The sequence below is a fragment of the Aspergillus candidus genome (genome assembly GCF_002847045.1).
Source record: "Aspergillus candidus strain CBS 102.13 unplaced genomic scaffold BDW47scaffold_4, whole genome shotgun sequence".
NCBI classification, from domain to species: Eukaryota; Fungi; Ascomycota; class Eurotiomycetes; order Eurotiales; family Aspergillaceae; genus Aspergillus; species Aspergillus candidus.
Genome location: NW_020194009.1, coordinates 404,319 through 430,196, shown reverse-complemented (window position 1 = coordinate 430,196; position 25,878 = coordinate 404,319). Strand labels below are relative to the sequence as shown.

At 52.0% G+C, this 25,878-nt stretch overlaps 8 protein-coding genes across 8 annotated transcripts; 4 read left to right on the top strand and 4 right to left on the bottom strand.

Annotated features, from left to right (window-relative positions):
• Positions 1-82: 82 nt before the first annotated feature.
• On the bottom strand, positions 83-1,048 carry BDW47DRAFT_122605 (putative extracellular SCP domain protein Pry1; the record flags this gene model as incomplete). Its single annotated transcript, XM_024815872.1, has 3 exons — positions 83-129; positions 339-621; positions 740-1,048. The coding sequence occupies 3 exons, from the start codon at positions 1,046-1,048 to the stop codon at positions 83-85; spliced, it is 639 nt and encodes a 212-aa protein (XP_024675576.1).
• Positions 1,049-1,670: 622 nt separating this feature from the next.
• On the bottom strand, positions 1,671-4,994 carry BDW47DRAFT_56229 (exocyst complex component Sec10 family protein). Its single transcript, XM_024819316.1, has 3 exons — positions 4,445-4,994; positions 2,096-4,385; positions 1,671-2,044 (listed from the first exon to the last, which is right to left on the bottom strand). The coding sequence occupies exons 1-3, from the start codon at positions 4,554-4,556 to the stop codon at positions 1,774-1,776; spliced, it is 2,673 nt and encodes an 890-aa protein (XP_024675575.1). The 5' UTR covers positions 4,557-4,994; the 3' UTR covers positions 1,671-1,773.
• A 469-nt stretch (positions 4,995-5,463) lies between these two features.
• On the top strand, positions 5,464-9,509 carry BDW47DRAFT_115285 (putative pachytene checkpoint component Pch2; the record flags this gene model as incomplete). The annotated part of the gene is made up of 13 exons (XM_024814782.1): positions 5,464-5,490; positions 5,947-6,027; positions 6,098-6,173; positions 6,223-6,481; positions 6,540-6,595; positions 6,658-6,754; positions 6,808-7,159; positions 7,227-7,523; positions 7,577-7,716; positions 8,344-8,499; positions 8,633-8,695; positions 8,781-9,178; positions 9,241-9,509. 13 exons carry the CDS (start codon positions 5,464-5,466, stop codon positions 9,507-9,509), a joined length of 2,271 nt encoding a protein of 756 aa, XP_024675574.1.
• A 403-nt stretch (positions 9,510-9,912) lies between these two features.
• Positions 9,913-11,347, bottom strand: BDW47DRAFT_99290 (uncharacterized protein). Its single transcript, XM_024820859.1, has one exon. It carries the CDS (start codon positions 11,101-11,103, stop codon positions 9,997-9,999), a length of 1,107 nt encoding a protein of 368 aa, XP_024675573.1. The 5' UTR covers positions 11,104-11,347; the 3' UTR covers positions 9,913-9,996.
• Positions 11,348-11,784: 437 nt separating this feature from the next.
• BDW47DRAFT_133088 (uncharacterized protein) lies at positions 11,785-16,083 on the top strand (the record flags this gene model as incomplete). The annotated part of the gene is made up of 9 exons (XM_024817737.1): positions 11,785-11,906; positions 11,965-12,181; positions 12,214-12,357; positions 12,405-12,475; positions 12,524-15,011; positions 15,051-15,410; positions 15,453-15,521; positions 15,561-15,734; positions 15,778-16,083. The coding sequence occupies 9 exons, from the start codon at positions 11,785-11,787 to the stop codon at positions 16,081-16,083; spliced, it is 3,951 nt and encodes a 1,316-aa protein (XP_024675572.1).
• A 588-nt stretch (positions 16,084-16,671) lies between these two features.
• BDW47DRAFT_56194 (3-deoxy-7-phosphoheptulonate synthase) lies at positions 16,672-18,534 on the top strand. The gene is made up of 4 exons (XM_024819315.1): positions 16,672-16,891; positions 16,971-17,025; positions 17,094-17,999; positions 18,060-18,534. Exons 1-4 carry the CDS (start codon positions 16,886-16,888, stop codon positions 18,209-18,211), a joined length of 1,119 nt encoding a protein of 372 aa, XP_024675571.1. The 5' UTR covers positions 16,672-16,885; the 3' UTR covers positions 18,212-18,534.
• Positions 18,535-19,580: 1,046 nt separating this feature from the next.
• BDW47DRAFT_133086 (uncharacterized protein) lies at positions 19,581-22,141 on the top strand. Its single transcript, XM_024817736.1, has 2 exons — positions 19,581-19,744; positions 19,831-22,141. The coding sequence occupies exons 1-2, from the start codon at positions 19,660-19,662 to the stop codon at positions 21,876-21,878; spliced, it is 2,133 nt and encodes a 710-aa protein (XP_024675570.1). The 5' UTR covers positions 19,581-19,659; the 3' UTR covers positions 21,879-22,141.
• Positions 22,142-22,631: 490 nt separating this feature from the next.
• Positions 22,632-24,731, bottom strand: BDW47DRAFT_122599 (uncharacterized protein; the record flags this gene model as incomplete). Its single annotated transcript, XM_024815871.1, has 1 exon — positions 22,632-24,731. One exon carries the CDS (start codon positions 24,729-24,731, stop codon positions 22,632-22,634), a length of 2,100 nt encoding a protein of 699 aa, XP_024675569.1.
• Positions 24,732-25,878: the final 1,147 nt, after the last annotated feature.

The following is a 25,878-nucleotide window of genomic DNA, read 5'->3' as shown; positions in this document are numbered from 1 at the left end:
AACCACACCCAACACAACCCTCCACCCAACCCTCTGGCCCCCGTACACCCGCCCAGCTCTACTATCATCATCATTCCCACCCTCATCCGTAGTACTCGAAGGCCACGGCCCAGAATACGTACTCGACGGCTGCACATTGACACGAAAGAACCACTTATCGTCGTTTCCCCCTTGACTCCGACCTCCACTCCCACCACTACTCCCAGCGGCAACAACATCAGCCCCATCAGCAGCCCCAGCAGCAATCTTACTCCTCCCTCCACCACTATTGCTACCACCAGTATTACTACTACTCCCACCCCTGCTACCCACAACATTCCCCGCAGGCGAGTACTCACAAACAACATACCACCCCTGCGCCATCTCATACTTCCCCAGCGTACTGTCCTTCTGCGCGCGCGTCTTCCTACTATCGCTATCGCTATCGCGAAACCCGCAATCGATAGCCGCGCATCCCACCTGTTCAGTCCCTCGCCAGACCAACTGTGTAAAATGCCCCGTCTCTTCCGTAAAGCCAGTCGGGATATCGTAGTTATACATTTGGCTCTCGTCGGCCCAGGCTGCGAGGGCGGAGGCGGGGTCAGGGTATCCGAAGGCGAGGTTTTCGCCGTAGGGTCCGTGCTGCCCATTCATTAGTTTATATCTTTCCCACTGTGTTGTTTTCAAGAGCCATAGCCGAAGGAAGAACAGTCGGAAGGGCTGAACAGTATAGTCTCTCTAAGGTTGGGGGCCAACTCACAGAATGCTCCCATTTACAACCCCCCGCCCAATCAGCCGCGTAATCTGTGAGGGTCTCGTTCCAGACGAGGGCTGAAGCGTTGTGGCTCCTGCGGTAGTCGTTGCTGTGTGCGAGGACGGTGTCGCGGAAGATGTCGGGCGATGTGTATGAGGGGGGTTGCGGTGCTGTGGGGGTCATTGTTACGTGGACTGTTGTTTGGGTTGTTTGGGGTGGTGGTGTTGCTGTTGTTGGGGCGGGGAGGGTGGTGAGTGTGAGAGTGAGGAGGGCGAGGAGGGATATTCCTTGATGTTTCTGGTGTTGTCGTCGCATGGTTGAGGATTGGTTGTTTGGTGGTTGATAAGGGTTGTCGTAGAAGGGCGAGTGGTGAGTGACATGTAGCTCTTGTGCAGTGCCTGGCGCTATACAGCTTGCGACAATCATATCCCCCCGGGAAGACGCAGAATAAAACCCAAATCTATATCGATCATAGCAAACAATCACGAATCTGCAAGTAGTTGAGTTAACTCAACCTAGACAATGAATACATCCAAGACAAAGACAAACAAAAACCACTGAAACACACTCGTCTTATTCACAACTCTCCATTATAACCAAATCCAGTCCAGTCCAAGCCAGTCCAAGCCACCACGGCGGCACCATGTTTAAGCCATGATTTGCAGCGAATGAATAAAAATAGTTGACTTCATTGCTTCAGTAGGCGCTTCGCTCATTGACGTCAGTTGGGTCGGCGCGTAGTCAACGGGACCAGTATGTGGTCCATGACGGAGGAGAGAGACAATTAAGCTTTGCGATCAGGGGGGGGAATAGGTGCAGGAAAGGTTATTTTGTGCTGAAAGACTATCATGACATATACATCTGAGGTGGGAGTCTTGGTGGTTGGGTGTTCCGGGACTTCCTTGAGCCCCACTGCTACGGAGACTATAGATAGAGATCCACTTGCTGGAATGCAACACAGGGGTATTTCATTTCTATGGATAGAAGACAGAGAAGGAAAGAAAAAAAAAACAGGATATATATACACACCAAGAAATTTCTCACATCACTGTACATCCAATACCGTACATGGCTCGCTCGACTTCCTTTTTAACCTGGTACCAGTCTGCCCGTCGCTCGGCGAACTCGTATACTTCTTCTACCCGCCAGATCCCGTAGAATCGGTCACCGTCGGCAATCACCGCTGCGAGCTCTTTGGAGTCGGACGGGTCGATCAGGTATATCTGGGACAGTTCTCGGAAGGCTTTGAAGTAGAGGAGGAGTTCGTTGTTTTTGAGTGTCTGGATGAATTTGAAGTAATGGTTCATGTCGCTGGTCGGGTTAGTTAGGTCGGCATTCGCAGAAATCAGGGGGGTTACATACCTGATCAACTTCAACGATCCCTCGATGCTGATGCGCTGGCGCTTCAGATGCTTGCACAATGCGGTAAACAGTCGCAGTCCCACCTCCTGGTTGAAGACGTCCAGCGTGCTCTTGTCTGTACTACCTACCAGCATCTGTGTGTGCGATGAGACCACATCGACCACGGCGCTAGCCGCGTCGGTCACGCTGACGTCCATGGTCTTCCGGTAGGGATCAGTGGAGACACTGGGATTGAAGTCCGTAGCCAGCTGCCGCGTGGCAAGGATGTAATCGACCTCTTCCATCAACACGTCGATGCCCTTGCTCAGTCCCGCAGCCACCCGCTCATCCAGGTGCTGCTCGAACTTCTTCTTCTCCTTGACAGCGGGGTCGAGGAAATCGTTCCGATCGGTCAGCTTGGACCCGATCAGCTCTTGCTCGTAGAAGACGTCGATCATCTGCAGGATGAGGTCTCCGACGTTGACCAATTCCAAGAAAGTCACCAGGGGTTCCACCCCGGACTGGTCACGGTCCCCTTGCTCGCGAGGCCGGTAGTTGGACAGATGATTGACGGCCTTGTTAAAGCCAGCGATCAGATGGCGGTGTCCCAGGATGCGGACCAGCGCAACAAAAATCGCCTCGCATTGCTGTTTGACGACGCCGCCCAATTCACCCCCGACCCGGACAAACTGCGCCGCTCGCTCCAAGCTCGACTTGGCCGAGTGGACTAGGCCCAGGGACACCTCGATGCTGAAGAGCGAGCTGATACCCTCCAGTTTCGATTTCATGATCGCAGCCTTGGCGGCCAGCTCCGAAGTGGGCGCCTCGACTGCTGCAGGGGTGGCGGGCGACGACATGGTCGAGAACCGATTGGTACCCTTTGATCCACTAGTGCCATCATCCGCAGTAAGACCCTGGTCGGGCCTGGTTTCCGATGACTTGGTGCTGGAGAAGCTAGGAAGGATGTTGACTGGCGCCATGATCACCTTTTTGAATGATGTCAAAAAATCGCGCTTTTCAGCCTGTCGGTTGATGTTGGATAGCAGAAATGACTCGGTCGAAGCGGCTTGCTCCGACAACTGTCTGTCCCAGTCTCCCACCGCCGACTCCGAGAGTTTCTGGAAGTAGTCCAGTTCTTCTGCGAGATATGTGTCCAGGTGCGGTTCATAAACCTTGGAAATCACTTGGTCTACGAACTCGTCCAGGCTGTCCTCGGAACCTTGAACCGGCAACAGAGTGTCGGCCAAGTTCAGACACTGCGCGAACGTTCCAGACATTGCAATCAAGTAGGCTTCCGTGTTTGAGCGATGGAGCTCGTCAAAGACGGCGGTCAAAAACGGGAACAAGACGCCTTGTCCCACCTTGTCAATGAACGGGGTGGCCACTCTCAACGAACGAGGGAATGCGCGATTGATGATCGAGACCTCTTCATTGTAGGCGACGCTGAATCGCGTGAAGAATGCCTGGGTATGCTCCAGCTTCACCTCCTGTGTTGTTTCGTCGATGCAGTCAGCCACTTTGCCGAAGTCCGACTTCCGCGTGATGATATGGTTGTGGTGGATAAAGAGCTCCACGGCCGCCGCTCCGCCGTTCAGGGTGCAAAGCACATGCGCATATTTTCGCATGCGGTCCTCAATATCATCTGTCTCATACCCATGTCGGAACTCTTTGACTGCCGTTGTTTCGAACATCGATACAGCCGACTGGAGTCGGTTCACTCTTTCGCGCCAGCCATCAGTCAAGTCGCTCTTGGAGAACGCTTGCAACTGGGACAGGATCAAGGCTTGCTGGTACGGGTCGGTGTAGCTCTTGTAGACCAGATTATCAGGAGACGCGCCCAGATTTGCGATGTCATCGTAGAACGGGCCAAGCGCTGCGTGCACTTTCCCGTATTGCTGACGTGCTTCCCCGCGAATGGACTTGACCTGCCGCATCACTCCCAGGACGGGGTCGTGTTCCGAATCATCCGCTTGATCGTTGGCCGGGACGGTACTCAAATTGATCTGGTCGAACCCGTCTGAAAGCGAATTCAGGGCAATGGCCGGTTTCTCTGCTGTGCCCGCCCCCAGACCAGACAACCGCTTCGACTCTTCCACCAGCTCCTGTTCCTCCACCTTCTCCACATCGGCAATCGTCCCAAAAGATTCCTCCACGTGTTTCCTCGCCTGTATTTCATCCCAACAGCCCATAAGCTTCAACCTCTGGACCCATCGGGTGTCATCGTATGCCATCTCGTGCAAGAGTTTCGACGAGCGCGCTACTCGGATAAGGTCGGCGGGGGAGAGGTATTCAAGGACCAAGGATATAATCTCTAATCTAGTGTTAGACGAAACCATCGCATCGCAGTATCCCAGGGACAACCGAACTCACCTGCTGGAAGAGACGCCCTGGAGACCTCCTCCATGGACGCCATCTTCAGCGAAGCCAGCACATCTCTGCGCGGTTTCCCGCCAGTCCGTGGCCCATTTCTCGCTTTCGACATCTTGTAGTCTCAATTTCGGCATCGGGAGGACCCTTTGGGTGTGTTTCGTGCGGTGTATGACCCAGCCCGTTTGGTGGCAGTCGGTAGCCAGTCCACGCTCTGCGGGGCAAATTGGACGACAGGAAGGTGTCTAGACGGATCAATATTATAACATTCAAGATATGAAAGGTACATAGGCCGATACAATCATTATTAAAACAAGTTCAGTGCCCGGTGGGCAAATAGTTGAGCTGGGGGGAGTTGAGCATTGGATGAACCCCAGAACTTCCCAAGTCAAGCGACTGATTGGCCCCCCAATTTACCCTTTCCGACCGCCCAGCAGTTATCTATGAGCTGGTCACTTCACAGAGATCTGCTATTATCGTGTGACAGAATTAGAACAACTCTTATTACTTGGGTAAGGAATTCAATAATGCTTAGTAAAATGTGACTTGTCTTGGAATCTGTGGAAAAAAGAGTACTGAGAAGGTCTAGAAAAATATAGATCCCAATATATATCATAGCAGCACTGGTCTAAAAATACCTCATCAGCCAAGCTCACCTGCGGTAATATATATAGAATATCCCACCACCTCAATTATATCTACTCACTAGATATGAGTTATATAACACATACTGATATGCGAACAAATATCAGCCACGTCTCGTGTTTAACTGAATCCAAATTCACCCACCATATGGAGTTAGAGTTATCGGGGGCGACACACTTTCCAAAGACTAGAACTCCACAAGCCACTGTCTGGCCCCTTGCATGTTGGACATTTGACGGATATTCACAGTGGGACTGCCCCTGCTTTGACTTTAATGACGTGTTCTGTGTAGGTTTGGGCGCCTTTGATCAACCTCGGTTATGGCTGGCAATATGGTTGGCATCTGAGCTGTAGGGTTGTATACAACAGTAACAGATATGGACTTTCGAAGCCATATACATGCAGTGTGATGCTGACCAGATGATTGCATCATTGTCACTTTTTGGGTGCGGCCTGCCGGCATAGTGGCGATAATCGTCTGAGTTCCATTAAGTAGGAGGGGTCAATCTTGTATTCAGCAGGAATATGTTGCTGGATACTCTAGACTGCCCTGTATGTTGATTTGAATGAATCGTAGTGTGTTAAAGAAAGCAATGGACGCATTATTTGGTTGTTCGGATTCAGTCTGTGCATGTTCTGATATATGTCTAGACTCGAATATAGAAGAGTAGGCGAATTGTCCTGTTTGCATGTCCATGGTTTACTTACAGCAGTAAACCTCTCAAGCACTGCTCGACATCTTGCCCAACTTCTCCCTTCCCAATTGATAAAGATATACTTCACTTCTTGTCTCTACTTCTCTCGAGCATTGTAATACGAGCTTTCAATTGATGATGAACACGACTACGTGCATCACCCAGCCAATGGAGGTTTCTCAGCAGCCAGTCCTTCACATCGAGGCCCGTGTGAAAGCTGATGGCATTGTCGTTCGCACTGATGTGGTATTGTCTCAGAACTTCCTCTCTCAACCCTTGTATAATTTGCACAAGAAGAAAATCTCACATACAGCAGATCAGAGATGAAATAACCAAGTGGCTCGTTGACCATTTCGTGGTCTTGTCGCTGGGCCAGGAGATCTCTTCATTTGGTAACGTTACCATGGCATGGATCTTTGATTTGTCCTAATTATAGTACAGACGGTCTCAAAATGCCATACGTACATGCAATTGATTCCATCACCGTCACAGAATGCAATGGAGGAGATTCCGAATCGGGAGCATACCGACTCCAACAGGTCGAATTGGATGTACAGGCATACCAGCTGCGACCTCAGTTTGACCAGGAGAGTTCGCAACAAATCCAGCACCCGGAGGAACCGGCGAATGATGGTGACGACATACCGAAGGAGAGGGTGATGGCTTTGCCGAATAAAGAGTTGGACGGGCTGTGGGAGTCGTAAGGCAGACCCCTTGTCTACTCGTGATTTGGATGTTGACCACACTACATGGAGCAGGTTGAAATTTGACCAGCCTATCCAGTTCAATCTCCTACACGCAGTGAGTCGTATGGGTATGTCATTGAAACCAATGGTCTGCCCGAGAGATGTCGTTCTGTAGAACTGATCGAGGCAGTGCTTTTTTCTGCCCGGAAGCTCAGCAAATGGGTTATTAATTGGAATCGACTGGTGCTTCTATGGGGCCCACCTGGGACGGGCAAAACAAGTCTCTGGTACGTCAATCAGCTATAATATTGTAGCATACACTGAGTTGAGGTGGCCACAGTCGTGGTCTCTCCCAGAAGCTCGCAATACGTCTCGGCAAACTCTACCCTGAGAGCAAATTGATCGAGATAAATGCACACACCCTTGGAAGCAAGTTCTTCAGCGAGAGTGGAAAGCTGGTGAACAGGACATTTGAGGGCATTGAGACGCTGCTCGAGGAGGAAGAGGACACCTTTTTCTGCGTCCTTATCGACGAGGTAGAAACGCTGGCTGCTCGTAGAGAACGTGCGCTTAATAGTAACGAGCCGTTCGATGCTGTCCGTGCCGTGAATGCACTGCTGACCGGACTGGATCGCCTAAAGAGCCATTCAAATGTGGTGGTCGTCTGTACCAGCAACTTGGTCACAGCATTGGCAAGGATCCGTCCCCTTGCTCGCGCACTGTAACAAACTGCTATGCTAACTGCAGTCTTGATGACAGGACCCGGCGTTTCTTGACCGCGTTGACATCAAACAGCACATACCCCACTTATCCGACAGGGCCATTTACGAGATCTACAAGGAATGCCTCGAGGAGATGAGCCGGCGGGAGATCATAGAGGGAATCACTTTCGATGTGATCCAAGTCGATCCGCAAGACCCACAAACAGCACTACAATACGTGGAGCAGCCTGCAAAGAGCCTCTTACTCCCATCGTTCGATGAGATGATCCTGAACTATCAGATCTTTTCCGACGCCGTTCCCAAACTGCTCGCCGACGCAGTTGCCGCGAGTGTGGTGAGAGGCTGTGGTCATGATGACATTGAGTTGGCTCGGACTGATGGCAACAGGGTCTCAGCGGTCGCACTATTCGACGATTACCTGCATTATCGCTCGTCATGTATAGTAACCGCACCCGAAGCGACATTCGAACGGCCATCCAGGCCCTCCAGACGGGTATCGCGTCGGAAAACCAGGCCAAGACGGAGGCGTTCTAGGGACCACACATTGCCGGGTGGAAGGGAAGTGGCCCGATTTCGAATGTCTGCACCACACATAAGGAAAATTCCTGTCGACGAGTTTATACCGAATGAAAGGAGCATATTCTCTACTCTAATTTTCTTTGACCATCTTCAAGCTCACCAAGTGTAGATAACTAGAGCGGTCATCATGTGTTGCTCGAAATTTGTTGTTCCGAAAAATCGCGGTTTTCACCGAAGACAGTTAGACCGGGCGGGTCGGCCAATCAGCGGGAAGGTTTAGGCAATTCCAAACCCGCCTTAGAGAAACTTGACGGTTCAACCTCGACCTCGACTTCACATCCAAAAGCACTCTCCTGTGCGCTGAGCCTCCGTCCCACCCCCCCTCCCCTCCCCTCCCTCCTTTCCGTCGCTATAATACCTTCCTGATTCTCCGTTGATCGGAAGGTCCTTCATACATTCAGCATGCTGGGTCGTACAGCCATGCGCGGCGTCCCCTTCCGGGGTCTCGCCCGGCAGTCTTTGAACAGAACCTCCACGGTAATCACCCACTTCACGCCCCATTGGACCGAACGGATGAAGACAATGGCTTCACCATTCGTCTGAAACCATTCTTCGGGGACTCTCGACTGACAAAGTGACCAGCGGTCTGCTTCCTCGTCCGCCGGTACCGAATCCGCCAACTCCCCCTTCAACCTCACCCTCACTGCCTCCGTCGCAACCGCTGCCGCCCTCGGTTCCGCCGCCTATCTCTTTGGACAGGAGGCCTTTGCCTCGACCCCTGCTGAGGAAGGGTGAGTACATCGGTTAAAAATTCTGGAAGAATGGTCATCCGATCAATTTGGAGTCTCCGATGATTCCGACCGGACAATGGCATTCGAACAGTATTGGAAAAGTGCAAGATCGCTGACTTGTCGATTTCAAAAGATTGCACGCTACCGCTTATCCTTGGGAGCATGCCAAGTGGACCAAGACCTTCGACCACCAGGCGTAAGTTACCACGACCGTGGCCTCCTGGGCCTCTTCCCGTCTACCCCGAGGGGAGGGCATCGATTGACACATACCGTTTCTTTAGTCTCCGCCGTGGTTTCCAGGTCTACCGCGAGGTCTGCGCTAGCTGTCACTCCCTGACCCGTGTGCCCTGGCGCTCGTTCGTCGGTGTCACCCACACCGTCGATGAGATGAAGGCCTTCGCCGAGGAGAACGAGTACGACACCGAGCCCAACGACCAGGGTGACATCGAGAAGCGTCCCGGCAAGCTGTCCGACTACATGCCCAGCCCTTACAAGAACGAGGAGGCTGCTCGTGCCGCCAACGGTGGTGCCCTGCCCCCGGATCTGAGCTTGATCGTCAAGGGCCGTCACGGTGGCTGCGATTACATCTTCAGTCTGCTGACCGGTTACCCTGACGAGCCCCCCGCCGGTGCCTCCGTTCAGGAGGGCATGAACTTCAACCCCTACTTCCCCGGCACTGGTGAGTCCTGCCAGAATCTATCATCAATTCGATGTTGCGTGTTCTAATATCCTCCTTTCCAGCTATTGCCATGGGTCGTGTCCTCTTCGACGGTGTCGTCGAGTACGAGGATGGCACCCCCGCCACCACCTCCCAGATGGCCAAGGACGTCGTCGAGTTCCTCAACTGGTCCGCCGAGCCCGAGATGGACGACCGCAAGAAGATGGGTGTCAAGGCCCTGACCCTCCTGACCGGTCTGTTCGCCGTCAGCGTGTGGGTCAAGCGCTACAAGTGGTCTCCGATCAAGACGAGGAAGATCGTGTACAGCCCCCCTGTCTCCCCCCGGCGCTAAATGTTGCAGTAGACGGTGACATTGCAGCAACCGTGGGATGTGGACGGGGACGGCGAACCCGGTTTGCATAATCGTGACAACGCCCGGGTGTACCTTACTCTCCATCTCTTGTCAGCGGTTGTTTTGCTAGTCATTGGTCTATGCTGCGTGTTTTGTTAGATGTTATTTAGGACACCTGTATCTGTACCCTAGATATTTTTTTCTCCTTGAAAATTTTGTTCCAAGATCCAATGCCACCAATTCTCTTTTGTTATATTATATTATATGTTATTGAGGTTTGCTGCTTACAACTTCGTAGAGTTCGCATGCATACTACAAGGAAGCAACAACACCTTGACATTTTCGCAAAATAGAAGCCAGAATTTGATATCTACAGTATCTCTAATTCCATACAGCTCAAAAATTCTTCTTTAAATGTACTCGCAGAAGCAGAAACCCTTATATACCAACAACTCACCACCCTCCCCACATCTATACTATATCCCATTCAATCCACCTTCTGAACCGACCGTTCACCATCCCCAAAGATTCTAAAAAACACATGATCATAAGACCACCACATGGACGGCAACACCAACCGCTCATACGAAACCAGCCACGCCGGACTGCGCCCATCAGGCCCAGCAAAGACCTGTTTCAGAACTAATATCGGCAGGAACAGCGGGGCCCAGACTGCTGTGAAGACCGCCCTGCCAATCTTCTGTCGAAGCGTGGTCGCGCGGTACGGCGGCAGCTGCGCAAGGTAGCGCCTGTATGAAACGGGGAGGTCATGCTCGGCGGCGCCGTTGACGATCAGGCCGAGATAGCGCGCGGAGGGCTGTGCGTAGCCCAGTTCGGGGCGGGTTATGGGGTGACGAGAGCGTGCGGGGGATTTCACGCGCGAGGCCGTGATGCTGTTGGATGGGGAGAGGAGGGTGTGGGATTTGAAGGTTGGGGTGGTAGGGATGTCTGGGATGGGGTCGTTGGGGTTGTACGGCTCGGGGAAAGGGTGGCAGTCGACCACGACGTCTTTGTAGCCGCTGCCGCCGCCTTCTGTGGCGATGATGCGGGCGTAGTCGGTGAGGGTGACTTCGTAGGCGACGCCGACGAGGGGCTTATTTGGGTTGTAGGCGTCGCCGTCGTCATGGGCAATGAGGGGGGAGTCTTCGGCGCTGGATTCGTGTTTGGTGGTGAGGTCGCGGAATCTCGTCGCTGCGAAGCAAGGCTCGAAGTATGGGAGGCCCGGCATGTCGAAGGTCAGCCGCAACTCTGGGACTATGACGTTGATTTGGGAGAGCGGCTTGATGCCTCGTCGGCCGAGGAAGGTCTTGGAGTTGAGGTTCGAACCGTAGGCTAGGTAGAGGACTGTTTCCTCGGGTTCTTGGAGGAGGGCGTCATCGTGCTGGTGGGCGAGCTTCTCCGGGAGGTGTTCGGGTAGGTGGTCGTCGTTTTCGAGGGAATGTTTTGCGATGGATGCCTGCTGTCTTTGGGAGGTTGTTTCTGGAAGATGGGATACTTCGGAATCTGCTGGGAGAGAGAACTGCGTAGAGTACGAAACACCATGGTTGTCTTGGTGGTTCTGTATCTTGGTGTGATCAGTATGTGGCTGCGCCATTTTGAGGTCCTTCGTTTAGCACTGCGGTCAACCCGTACGTATCCTATGGAAATCTGTTATTTATGTTAGTTCGGTCTCCAGAGAAAATTCGAGCAAAGCATTATGTAGCGGAGTGGTCAGCCATCGTTTAGGCCTTCCACGTCCTCGGCTGAAGCCCAAGCTGGTTAGTTGTCGCTCATCAATCTCTGGGGTCGGAACCCGGGGGAATAGCGAGGCCGGCTCGGTAACGGAAACTGGAATTCCCGAGGGCTTCAATTGTCAGCATTTTCATAACCATCAGTCATGCCTAATTCCATTTTGCAGTATATTGCCGACGTGGTTTATTGATATTGGGTGTTTTTATGACGGCAACCCTGTTGAATAATTAAGCCTGTTCTGCCGTACTGGGATGAATCCTGGCTGTACGTACTAGCTCCGGTCTATTGCTTCAAGTGCAAAAGTGGTGCTCCATAATCATGATGGAAATGGCAGTAGTAGATTAGCAGTGCTTCTGCTTCTAGTAGAAGAAGGTGGTCTAGATATGGTCAAGCATAAGCAGATATGTTCAATCATAACTTCAGTGCATCATGTGATGAACAATCACCTCTCGAAGCTCAACCATCTCTCTTGTAATAGAAACTGACGCCCCATCGTGCTTGGATTGCAAACCATCAATGAAACCACCCGTGTATTTCAAACACCATGTCGGGTTCTGGCTCTAGAGCAGCACTTGACAAACAGCAGAGTGCACTCTTAGTGGAAGAGTTGGCTTCATTGCTGGAGTGTTTATCCCCCGAAGGAACGGAAGTGATCACTAGGATTCAGTCTGTCCTGGACATTGACCCTTTCTCCTGGACTTTGCTGATGTGTGGGCCGTTGAAGTCAAATAGTCGAAACGTTACAGGACCGCGAGAAATCGATCAATGAGCGGAGTCTGTATCGTAAGCTTCTGTTGGCTGTAGAAGGAAACCGGCATAACATCATTCACACCTTGAGCACCCATCCGTTGCACTACATCGCATACCTCTTGATCGATTCTGGTAACGGGGATTGCCAATCTCGTGGCCTATACCTTTTGATGGTTTGTCTCTGCTCTGAAGTAATGTCGCAAGTGGCTCTGACATTTATTAGGACAGGTATCCAGTGGGTCCTAGGCATGATGGCGAAATTTCCCTTCCGATTGACGAATCTTCTCGCCAGCTTAGGAAGAAGCTCGTCGATAAGCTGTCAGAAATATTCCACGATGGACAGCGGGATGATCACAGCCGAAAACTGGTATTTCATGAACTACTTATTAAACGAACCGAGCTCATGTGGCCAAGGCAGGGAAAATCTTAGTGGACATGTTACTGGAATCGAAAGGACTGGGCCAGGTTGACCTAAAGCCCTTATGGTATGCCAGGCTATGACCTAAGCCACAGTTAGTACTAATAGTGCCCAGGATGAAGATCGATTCAGTCCCAGACAACACAGTCTTAGGATTTTTCGCTGGCCTCATTACTCACAAACTGCTTTCCTTGACGGACAGCCGGGAATCTACCCCAACCTTGGTTTTAACGGTCACTGAAAGTCCGTTTTCCACCTATTTGGAAAAGATACAGTCCGATCCCCCGAGGTTCCTCGCGGATATGGCGGCCATGATAGGACGATGTCCAATAGTATGTGCGAGAGAACAGTCGTCGATCCTACAGACTCAGGTGACAACTTGTATTCTCCGGTCTGTCAGTATAGACATGAAGAGTCTCGCGAACAACATGGTGCTTGCAACATTGAGTCCTACGGAATTGACATTCATATACTCCCCGGCAGATGAATGCAATGGGTATTTCGAATATCTCGAAGTATCGTTTCCGAACCCACGATACATCCATACATCATTTAATATGAATGATGCCAAAAACCAGCACCTGATATTGTATATTGACGACGCGAGTCTTGTTTTCAGAAATGGGCATAAACAAAGAGGAGACAAGTTGACGATAAGAATGGACTCCAGTGATGATCTGTCGGAGCTAAAAGAGAGAATGCGTTCACTCACCGGCGAAGATACACAGGCGAACACTAGTGGCTCCATGATTCGAAGATCTTCGTCCATGATTATAACCTTGGACTCAATAGAAGAGATCGCACGGAAATCTCTTAATGAAAGAGCCCACGAAGAGAGTCTAATTTTCAACGAAGCCCAGGGGCCTGACGGAGCAATTACTGGGATCTCGCGGGATAGTAACCAAGAAAGCCATTCGCATCAAGAGACAAGTCATCTAGGGGATGCTGAAATCACCCAGGCAAGCCCACCTAAATGTGACATGTCCCAGAGACAGGAACAGAATCGGGAAACTCCCATCAAAGAACAGCTTGAGGGAGTATCCGAATACTCGAATGAAGACCAGTCCAAATTGCCATCCGTAGCACTGGGACGGGGATTAGAGATAGGCGAGCACATTAGTATGGAATACGAAATGATGACACCTGCTGCAGAAGAGACAGGCAAACACCGAAGCCAACTGACTAGCCCACAAAAGTCCAAGAGCCCACCACAAACCATACGAGTCAAGTCTCCCGATAGGAGTATTGAGGTGGCAAAAAACGAATCACAGGGCGAGAAGGATAGTCATGATTTGTCCTTTCGAAGGAATTCCAAATGCCTTCTACCGAATACTCAAGAATCCCTGATTTTTCCGCTACGACGGCCGAAAAGAAAAGTGTATAACTTGAACTCGAAAGCGGCTGTGGATTGGGATGAAGACCTTCGGCCCAGCGATGAGGCGGACGAAGCTGAGCCTCCACCGAAGCGTCTTTCCCGGGTCGGGTTCACCTCTGTAACATCTCTGATATCATCTCCGTTTCCCGGCGATGAACCTTTATTTCAGCCGAAGCCCAAAGGACCAGTAAAACGGCAGAAACCTACAAAGGCGAAGTCTTTGGCCACAGGGAAAAAAACATGTGCAAGGAAAACAAAGAGCCAAAAAAAGAAGAAGGTAGAGACTGCGCCAAAACCATGTCTACAACTTGACATTGCTAGCGAAACCGTCCAGCAACCCCAAGATGACAGGTATGGGGACACTGAAATGACTAGTGACAACGGACTATGTCTCACTGATGGTGACAAACAAACCCAATTCAGCAATCTCGACGGATTGCCAGATCTAGGAATTGAAGTCGCAGCGGTTCTTGCTGAGACTGACACCACCCTTGTGGATGTTGCAGACACGAGCAAGTCCATGCTGTGCAATGAAGACGGTGACCTGGCAGGAAGCACACCCGAAAAGATACACTATACCGACGCAGACCTGGGACAGAGCGACGGCGATAGAGCGAGAAAGGTGGACAATGAGTTGAACAAGAACCTAAGCCAAGATTTCGAGCAACGCGAAAGTTTAAATGAAGGAAGAGGGTTGGCTATGGGAAAGAGGCTTGCAGCGGCTTTACGAGGAAGCGCAGCTACGTCACACGAAGTAGACCACCATGATGCAAGCAGCATTGATATTGATACGAATGAGAAAATTGACAACAATGGCTCCTTGGAGACAATTTCGCCTGCTCATCCAGCAACCGCCCAAGATGTAGACATCGTGCCTACGGCGGAAAAATACAATGTTGAGAGCGTCAAGTCAACATGTGTGACAGGTATTCAAGTAACTGATGGGACTGGCACGCCGACTCTGGTACCACCAGAAAAACCTAGCCTACAATATACCGAGGAAGTTCTGCACGCACTGACAGAGGGAAGCAACCGACCTGACAGTGAGGCATTAGACAAAAAACCGAAAGCTGAGGAGCTCCGATACTCTGACGTTAACCTCGAAGAGAATTCCTCACGTACGCACTCTACATGTCAGACCCACAAAAGGCCGTTGAACTCAATTCCTGGATTGAGGGGCGATGATTGCACGAAGTGCAGCACAGTTGAGAAAGAAAGGGGTCTCACCGTGAGTATCAGGCCCTGCGAAAGAACGCCAGCCGTTGAGACAGACACTCTGTCTAACATATTCCGTGCTAATTCCCAAGCTCAGCTCAGGCATCCCAAACGGCGAAGTGAAATTTCGAGAACAACTATCGTGGACGGGAATGGAAGCCCGAGACTTTTCCCACAGACAGAGCATGGTCATCAATCCCATAGCCGGTATAGTTGGCCCAAAAAGGAACCGATCTCAGCCATAGACAAGTGTAGCAGCTTAGCTCACCCTACAAGCTCGGATATTGTGTCACAGGCTCGGTCATTATCAAATGACCTGATTCGTGCTTTTTTTGTTTCCCGCGAAAAACTCGGTATCCACTCGGACAATTATGCACGAGAGAAATGCGCCATTTCTAGAGAGTCGTCTGTGGTGAGATCGGAATACACCACGGACTACTCTAGTATGGATGAGTCATCTTTCAATACGATGGATTGCACAATTGCAGGGTGTCTTGACAATGGTCATGAGGCGACTCCCCCAGTACTAATCGCCGAAGCATATGCGGGGTTGACCCAACAGGATGATAGAGATATCGCCGATCGAGTAAACAAGCTGTCCCCGGGTCGTGACAGGCTGCAAGTCCAGCCAAGACTAGGTCAACACCAAAGGGAGGAGAGCCTTACCACGGATCAACCCGTACTGTTGCAGACGGTGCAAGAGATGACAGGAAATGAATTTTCTGGCTCCAGCAAGGTAAGCTGACCAAGGCAGACACGCGCTTGATGAGTTAGCCTAGATAGGCTCAGCTGACGGCAAGGAGTATCTTTTATGCCAACTGGAGCAAGAGCGGAAGACTATCACCGAGGCCTTGGAGACGTATCGTCGACAGTGTCACCGAGTGCTGGATCAACTCTTCGAGGCCCAGAAAGAGCAAATCAGAGTGTGCCGGGAGGGGATGGAGGGGGTACAACGACACCACGCCGACATCTGCAGGGAGGTTACCGATCGCCTGGAAGCAAACGAAAGATCGCTGCTCACAAGCGCTGAGTGGAAAGTGTTCAAACGTGGCTCGGAGAGACCGAGCAGACCTTCGCCACGCTGAGATCCCTCCGCTGTGCAGTCAGCCTCGGAATAATTACAAAATAAACAAATAAAAAAAGGGCCTCGGACGGGTGAGCGGATCATGGGAACCCATCCAGTCAGCACGCATCAGAGTCTTCGTGTTACCCTTGAGTTTCAACCTGTGTCTTGTACGCATCAGCATACAATCAGACTACATTATTGATAGTGGTGTATTTTATGGACACCGAAAACGTCATTGCTGGAAATTCTGATGCCGAGGATAGTTTCGTCGGCGATAAAAAGCTTACAGCTGTAGGGCACAAGGTCAGCACAGGCAATACTAGGGAATACCCACTCTCTAACCCAAGTAGGGACAGCTGTGTAATACTAATGGGCCGAAGGGTCCAACTTGATGCTCCGAGCCCGGCGCAACCAGAGAGCAGCGAATGAGAAGCACGGCCAATGGGGTGACCACCCTCAGGCACCAAGGCAGATCGCACCCGGAATACCGCCGACATCACGTGCGCCGAACGCAGGTCGATCGCCGACATAGGAGCCTTAAAAAAAAACCAGTGGAGATTTCGTCAACCCTAGTGTGGATGTCTGGAGTGTGTCATACTTTATTATACTCAAGTCCCCCCCCTTCGCAAATTGTTTTTAACCATTGACTCGTTGGTTGTTTCTCATTGTCGAATCTGTTGTTCTTGCCTGTGTTGAGCTAGAGTACTCATTGCTGCTGCCCATTTTGCCCCTCATCCTACTACTTACTACTTAACTATACGACTACTATTTCCCCCTCTCCGCCTCCGACATAGCTCTTCAACCCCACCAACACCACCACCATGTCGGTGAGTCACACTCCTCAATGCGCTGCAACCAACTCAATTGCGATCTTGAATACTCACGCAGAATGATTGTGATCATTAGTTCTTCATCGAGAATCCCAACGTTGGGCAGAATGATTCCTTGGAGGATTCGAGAAGTACGGTCCCCGTTTTGATCCTGCGATCATGATCGAGTGCGCTGACTCAAGGTTTAACACTTCGACAGTCAAGGGATACAACCCTCTCACGCCCCCTAACCTTTTGCAACATGAGATCGCCCTGTCGGACAAGGCCAAACAGACGGTGATCGACGCCCGTGCCGAGGCCGTCGCCGTCGTCCAGGGTACCGATACCGACAAGCGCCGTCTTCTGGTGGTCATCGGCCCCTGCTCCATCCACGACCCGGCCATGGCCCTCGACTACTGCGACCGGCTCCTGGCGCTGAAGGAGAAGCACAAGGATGAGCTGCTGATTGTCATGCGCTCCTACCTGGAGAAGCCCCGGACCACGGTCGGATGGAAGGGTCTGATCAACGACCCGGATATCGACAACAGCTTCAACATCAACAAGGGTCTGCGCACCTCCCGCCAGCTCTTCGTCGACCTGACCAACAAGGGCATGCCCCTCGCCAGCGAGATGCTGGATACCATCTCCCCCCAGTTCCTGGCCGACTGTCTCTCCGTCGGTGCCGTGGGTGCGCGCACCACCGAGTCGCAGGTCCACCGTGAACTGGCCTCCGGTCTGTCCTTCCCCGTCGGCTTCAAGAACGGCACCGACGGCACCCTCGACGTCGCCGTGGACGCTATTGGCTCCGTCAAGCACCCCCACCACTTCCTGTCCGTCACCAAGCCCGGCGTGGTCGCCATCATCGGCACCGTCGGCAACCCCGACTGCTTCGTCATCCTGCGTGGCGGTAAGAAGGGCACCAACTTCGACGCCCAGAGCATCCAGGAGTCCAAGGCCAAGCTGCAGGCGCAGGGCCTGCCCGCCCGTCTCATGGTCGACTGCAGCCACGGCAACTCTCAGAAGAACCACAAGAACCAGCCCAAGGTCGCCGCCGTGCTGGCCGAGCAGATCGCCGCGGGTGAGGATGCCATCATGGGTGTCATGATCGAGAGCAACATCAACGAGGGTATGTCCTCTTCCTTTCCACCATTGGCATTTCCTGTGTCCTCGACTGACTTCTTTCTAGGTAACCAGAAGGTCCCCGCCGAGGGCAAGGCCGGCCTCAAGTACGGCGTCAGTATCACCGATGCTTGCATCAACTGGGAAGACACCGAGTCGACCCTCGACAACCTTGCCCAGGCTGTTCGTGCCCGGAGAGAGAAACTGGGCTCCCAGTAAAGTTTTTGTATTCTGATGTCTTTCATTTTTCTTTTGATGAAAAAATAAAATCAAGCGAGTGTTATGTTGATACGTTTATTCATGCTCTGCGATGGGGAACGCGCGTCTTTCCGAGACTGCCATAGCCGTCGGTCAGTGAAAAGCAAGAGTTTAGCATTTTCGGGGAGGTTGAACCCAGCAGGGGGTTGAGATATCCATTACCCTTTTGTATCTTCTTACTAGTCCACGAGAAGTTGTAGAAACAATGAAGTTTGATGACCATACCAGGACATGGCCTGCGATAGATGTTTCCAATTTGCTTGGTCTATTTCGCATGTCTTGCCTGTCTACCATGGACATTCATTCTAGTTCCTGTATCCTAGTATAAAACACCACAGCATGGAGTGATTTCTATTATACACCCACGTAGGAGAAATTAGAGTTAGCAAAGGAGATATCGACAATTGTCAAGAACCTATACTCAAGACGATGTACTATGAAATGACGATTTTGATAACTTGGGATCTCTGTCCCGTGGAGTCAAGAGTGAGCTGCTTTGGTCTGTGGCTCCAGCGAGACAGTCTCAATTCATGTGACCACGTCGAGGCTACAATGGTCGAGTTTATTTCACGGGTCGGATGTCCTTTGAACAGCCTTTCCTCGTGAAATACTGTAGATACTACGGCTTGATCCTCCGTGTGTATGTTCGACGAGCCGTATCTCATCCCGCATATAGAGTCCGGTACGGCGTTCACCCGGGGCCATCGTCTTTGGTTCGCGCGTCAACCACGTGTTGCGATATTCGCTGAAAGGTGTATACCTCGGCTGACTATACAATGATGCGCTGTCCTATGAAACTGCGGCATAGAGTATATGGTTTGGGCGGAGGAATTCATGGCCGAAGGGTACTATTGCGATATGTCGTGGGACGAACGCGCCGTGGACTGTGACTAGCTGGTGCATGACATGAGGATTGGGAGGACAGGATCTAACTTTGATGTGTTAGTTCTGTGTAGCTGTGATGAAGCCATTCGAGTGTCATTGTAAGGAGTATGACATGACAGTCAGAAAAGGTACTATCCATGTGCCGAATGGACGCCCTTAGTAGATATCCTGTGTCGACGAGTGATCAAAGAGTGATACACTCATGCATGTCAACAGTCAGGGACTGCGAGACCTCCACTTTCTCAGTGGAGACCGAAGAAAGAGGCTAGTCGATCGCGTGGGTCGCTTCACGTCCCACTTGAAACCAGCCAGGATCGAAGCGACGCCGGATCACGTGCGGGCGAGACGACCCAACTCTCCCGCGCCGCCAACACTTGATCCACCAACTTCACATCATTTGTTGTCCCACACTCTCATCTTGCCAACCAACCCCCCAAGGATTATTAACGCCTTGTCTACTATTGATCCGTACTATTGACATGTCGATTCCACCAGCTTGATTGATCGATGATCTAGAAGCACGTATGTCAGCCCAAGCCCCAACAGACTCCGCCCCTGTCGATCCTGCTACGGTGCGAGTTACACAACGTCGACCCCTCGCCTGTCGAGGTAGGGACCTTCCCTGACACTGTCTGCGCCTCCAAAGAAAACATACATACCTCAAGGGCACACCTAATTGAATGTGTAATGTCTAGAATGCACAAAGCGAAAGAGGAAGTGCGATAAGCAGATTCCCTGTTCGCGATGTCGACGGCTCAACCTGCACTGCTCTAGAGAGATCGTCCACATCCGGCAGAACACGGTGCGACATGCCGCGGAGATTAATTTCCTCAACTCCGTCATAGCGGATCTCGAGGTGCCGTCGGCGGAGGGCTTGCGTGCCACCGTCCAGCGGGTCAAAAGTCGCATTGCGCAACTCCAGTCGGGCGATGAATCCGCTCAAGTAGACGATGCCATCATGCCTTCGGAGGCTCCCGAGTCAATACCGGAAAGTGGCACCCACGAGGGCCCCCTGCATCTGGATACCGGGGAGGGCGCAGGCGCCGTCGGGCAGGCGGATTCGTCGCTCCTCACGGCCCTCGAGCATCTGGCCTGGGACCGCAATTCGTCCGGCTGCTTCCCGCACCGGCGATGCGCTTGCCAGTACCGTAGAGAAGGCGTAGAGCGGTTAACCCTCAACAGCCAAGCGTTCCAGTTTTTCGGATATGTTGGAGAATCTGTGATTCGAGTGCCGGATTCCTTTGCGGCGGAGAAGCTCGTGAATTTCCACATCAGCCACGTTGCGTGGCACCACAATTGTCTGCATTCGCCCACTTTCCTGGAGCAATGCGACGTGTTCTGGAAGACGGGGCGATGCGACCATCCACTCTGGATGGCTCTCTACCTGTCCGTCCTGAGCTCCGCGGTGTGTTCGATGCAGAATAGTGACAAGTTCAAGGCGGTCCTGGATGTAGACCTCGACACCATACAGTCGGCCCAGGACCTGTTCGCCGCGATGGTGCAGGTGCTGTACAGCTCCCATTTCCTGAAGAACATTTCTATATACTCGGTGCAGGCCATTGTCATTTCCACGGAGGTGGCGCACAATCTTGGCTTGAGCCAGCTCAACGCGACGCTCTTCAATTCCGCGGTCCGTATTGCGGAGTGTCTGGGGCTTCATAAAATCGAAGACCACGCGAAGCCTCAAGTGCAGACTCGCGAGGATTGGTGCGAGCGCATTGAACGGGAAGTTGGAAAACGGGTCTGGTGCCAGATGATCATCCAAGATCATTTCGCCATCCCCTTCACCGACACCTACAGCATCTCCCCCATGCAGTACTCCACCGGACCCCCGCTGAATGCAGACGACCACGATCTGGTCGACAAGCCAGTGTCAGTGCCAACGATCAGCACGTACGTCCGCGTTCTCGTACGACTCGCCCTCCTAATGCCGGGCTTGGTAGACGGACTGGGCCCCATGAAACACCGCGAGCCCATCCGAGAGCAGTACGAGCACATCCTCGAAGTCGACCGGAAGATGCGCGCCGTCGTCAAAGACATTCCGTCGTTCATGCTGCGGCGCGACCGAGCCAAGGAAGCACAGGTCCCATGGCTGAACATCGCCCGACGCAGCTTGGCCATCACCTCCGCCGAGAAGATCATCATGATCCACCGCCCGTTCCTCTTCCGTTCCTTCCACTCGCAAGCCTACCAGCACACGCGCCGCACCTGCGTCGCCGCCGCGCGCACCATCCTCCGCGAGCACGAAACCATCGTCAAGGAAGACGAAACCTCCATCTGGACACACACTGCGTTCTGCATCACCGCCGCCATAATCCTCTGCTTCGAAGTCAACACCCTGCCTTCAAACCACAAACAGCTCGCCCCAATTTACACCGGCGCGATAGAAGGCGCACGAGGCCGCCTCGCCACCCGCACAGGGGACATCCTCGCCCAGCGTGGCGTCGCCCTCATCGATGCCATCTTCCTCGCCGAGCAGTCCTCTACGGATCCGTCGCAGACCCAACCCCCCTCAAAGTCAATCGACTTCAACCGCATCATCGTCGAGTACTCCGCGCTCAGACAGCTAACTCTAGGATCCGACAGCGACGGCATCCTCGCCGGCGCAGACACAACCAGCAGCCACGCGGACGTCGGCGTTGGATTAGACCTTAACAATAATGCGTCGTTTGCGCCGGCGGCTGAGATGGCTATCGATTTCGATACGTGGTTTAATGGGATTTTCTATGGGTTTCAAACTTGAATCTAGGGTTTGTTCGATGTATTTGGTTGGTTCTTTCGATAGGGTTCAGGGGTTGTTCTTTGTCGTTCTTTCCTTTTTCTTTCTGTTTATATTTTCAAAAGCAGATAAGCCTGGAGCTCATCTGTAGCCACCACCAGCTGGGGCTACCCTACCCGCCCACAGCGCCTTCCTTACAAAGGCGTCTAAAGCAGTCCAATGACGACGACAACATGATGTAGAATACCTATTTACTTTATATACCACCCGAGAGGATCAGAAGCAGGGAGACGGCATTTTCGTTTTCCTTTTTTTCTTTTTTTTTTTTTTTTTCTTTTCCTTTTCATCTATTCTCGTCTTTTCTTGACTTGTTTTTGTGTCCTCTCCCAAGCAAAGTGGACTGAAGTGGACTAATGGACGGCTTGGATAAGGGCAACAACTACTTGTAAAAGTGATACCATATTGATAATATTATGAACGTATATGCAAAAGAGGTGTCTGCGTGTATGTGCTGGTGCTGGTCATGTTCCGCTAGGATCTTTTTCAATTTGTAGATACATACATAGATAAATACATTTCTCTCGAGCATGATAGTATAATAGTATACATAGACATATACATACACCCTTATACCGGTTGACAAGGACAACATATGATAAGAGATAGAGAAATTCACGCCACGCTATGTCTTGTCCGGAAGGAGATGTATCCAAGGGGAAAAGAAAGAAGAAGAGAAGAAGAGAAGAAGAGAAGAAGAGAAGAAGAGAAATGTAAAAATCAAAAACAATTATCAACCCATCTTCCCTCTCGCGTACTCAGCTCAGGAATCTTAAGATCAACTATACATGCCGCGAACGAGGTACGTCGTTTAGAAGCGGGCATACCGGTATGTGCAAGGTCATAACGTGTAGGGTAATGTCCATCAGGTGTAGCGCGATGGCGATGCTGGTGTCGATGCACGCATGAGTATTGACCGCCGAAATTGTCGTCGCATGATGCGTCGCGTTTGCGCTTGCGAGATGATCCCGGCGATAAGAAACCGGCCTCGACTCGATCGATTAGTTTGGCAGACGCGATGTTGCCACCTGTGCCGACGGTGAGGAGCTTGTATGGGATGTCTGAGGCTTGCTGGGCGGGTGAAGTGAACGTATCCACGTCGATGATGTTCGTTTTGCCTGATGCGCCGAACGCCCAGATACGGGCTCCGCCGGAGGAAGTTTGGATGGCTAGTTCGACGACGTTTGGCATACGACCGATCTGCTTGCCGTAGATCTTGAACGGCCACATTGTGGCCGTGGGTCGGTAGCTGACGCTGAGCAATGATTCCCAGTCACCGTTCTGGTTTTGGACCAGGCTGTCGCGGCGCTTTTGGGATCTGTGGTTGTTGTCTAGAAACCAGTCTCTCGCGAGGTCGCTGTCGCCGATGACGTTCTCTCCTTGCTTCTCGCGCTCCTTTCGGATGACGTTGAAGACGTCAAGAGGCACGGAATACAGGACGACCCGGTCCCCGTAGGCGGCAACTATTCGTAAACCCCATCCGAGGTCAGATCCTGCTGCGAATATCGTAGGCGCTAATTCCTCCCTGATGCCGTGCGTGGTGTGGTTGGAAGGTGGTGGGACACAAACGAGAGCCCTTGTGAGGCTCGTGGATCCGCCAATAGGGGCATCAGAGCCGATACAGAGCAGATTGGTACGCGGCTCGATGAACAGAATGTGCAGGCCATCGTTGATGGGAATCGCGCGGTAGTGGTGGCAATGAGTTGCTCTGAGCAGGCTCAGACTGCTGTTCTGTTCCGGGGTCCATCGCGTAAAGCATTGCACATCCGCCAAGAGACGCAGAGGACAAGGCCGATGTCTTTCTCCCTGTGACGCCGAGTGGCAGTGGCAGCTGGGCGTCGCTGGGCCAGCCAGTGACGAGATGAGCCGCAAGTCAGCCGGAGATTCTGACTGTTTGGGAAGAAAATGGAGGATTTCGGAGGGCTGCGACATTGGGAACTGCTGGCGGCATTCACGGTTGGTCTTGTCATCGATCCAATGCAGCTCGACACTAGTACCGCAGCCGAAAGCCACACAGTGACGGCCTGGGCAGATAGCAATGCTGCGCGGGCGATCTTCCGTGGAGCAAACGTCGTGAAAGTAGTGTTGGGCAGTCAATTCCATACTAGGCGTCCCCCTTCGCATAGGCGAGCCACCTGCCCTAGGAGAACCCAAGGGGGCAAAATGCTTTGAATTTTCGCCCTCAGCATCATTCGGAGCAGTTAGGTCGCACACCATCCCCACACGATTTCGCAGCAATGCCGCAAGAACCAACTTCGAGCCGCTTGTATCCATAGTAGTTGTGACCACCCCCAATGGACAAGTCACGCAAGCAAGCAGAGCTAGGTCCATTTCCTTTTCGTCTTCTGCATTGAGTTGTAGACGGCTCCCGAACTTTTTGGTGAGCAGATGGTAAACGTAAATCCTGCAGTCCATAGTGACCAGGAGATAGTGGCCGCAGTTGCTAACGTGGAACTTGGATTTCCCCCGACTCGCGTGTCGGTGGTCGTTCATATCTGCACGGAGTGACTTGGCGGTACGCTCTGGTCGTCCGTATGAAAGGTTAGAGAAGTCCACGGAACATGTCGTCAAAAAGCCTGGCCTCTCCACGTTCATTTTCCGCCCAGATAGGACACATTCCGTCGCAAAGCGTCTGCTCATCCTCCACGCAAGACTCTCGTCCAGCGAGTCAGATAGGATCTCTGTCCGGCAGTCGCGCTGCCACGAGTCCCACCAGCCAGCGCGTTTGAGCATGCACTCCAGGAGGCCTTCATTTAAGCTTACCCGCATCCATTGGGAACATGTGCGTCGGGCATTATCGAAATCTCGTGGGCTCAGCATGAAAAATATCTGTATCAAAATCTCTGGAGGTGTGATGTTCGCTGCTGGACGCACCGGGGGTGCTGCTTTGTCGATCGTGCGAGCCCAGGATCTGCATGTTAACCGCAATGACTGTCGAGACTCGCGGGGAATGATACCAAGAAGCCTCCTGACTACAGCGGATGGGATTTCTGGGGCGAGAGTATTTTGATCCAGTGGTGAGGATGGGCAATGCGGGACATGAACCATGCAATCGTGGTTGTTCATAGAACCGGATTCAGTAGTAATTACTGCACATGCATCCCATCCGCAACTTGGCTTCGATGTAGAACCGAAATCCGAGTCTAGAGGGGTGCACAAAGACATGTTCTTCATGGAAAAGAGGTCATGTAGGAAACTTGTATGCACAATTCCAGCCAGGTGCCGCACACGGGTAGGAAGGGCCAGATGATAGTAGCAAGGATTGGCCAACCTTCACGATCGAGAGCAGACGGAATTGATCAACCTTTTATATCTTGTTGCAAAGATAGAACATTGACTTCGATGAACCGCTTTATAAGAGTAGGAGTCTAAGCGCTAATGATCATGTTCTGTCCTCAATCCTAATCTGCAGCGTTAGAGATCCTGCCCGAATCCGATTTACCTTTGAAGCTGGTCAGTATGTGATAACCACAAGGCTTTGCAGGCGCGAGTGGGGAATTTACCACGACACACAAAATCTTGAAGATTGTTGATATGGCTCGAATAAGTCGAACACATAGAAACGCAAATGACGTGAAAGGCAAGACTGTACGATGGTCTAATGTACAAAAGGAACGAAAGCACAAGTGAAGGCGCAAATGTGAATAGTATAGAATCTAGCGGAAAACGAAAGCAGCTGTAGAAATAATGCTACTCTTTGGAGCTCTCCACGGCTGGCACGGGATCTTTTTTCCATGTTACCCATTCTGACGTCGACGGCAAGTAAGGCTCCGAAGCCAGGGACTGCATCCAAAGCTGGGGGCGTTTGATTTGAACTGATCCGAGCGACTGAGACCAGGCTGTCGAAGAAAAGTGGATCCCCGTTAGTGACGATCTGCGGGTGGTTGATGGGGGGCGCGAAAGTTCCACGAGCAATCAGCGGCGGGTTCTGGTAAGGCCGACATGGCCGATCGCTGGGTCAGCCAGC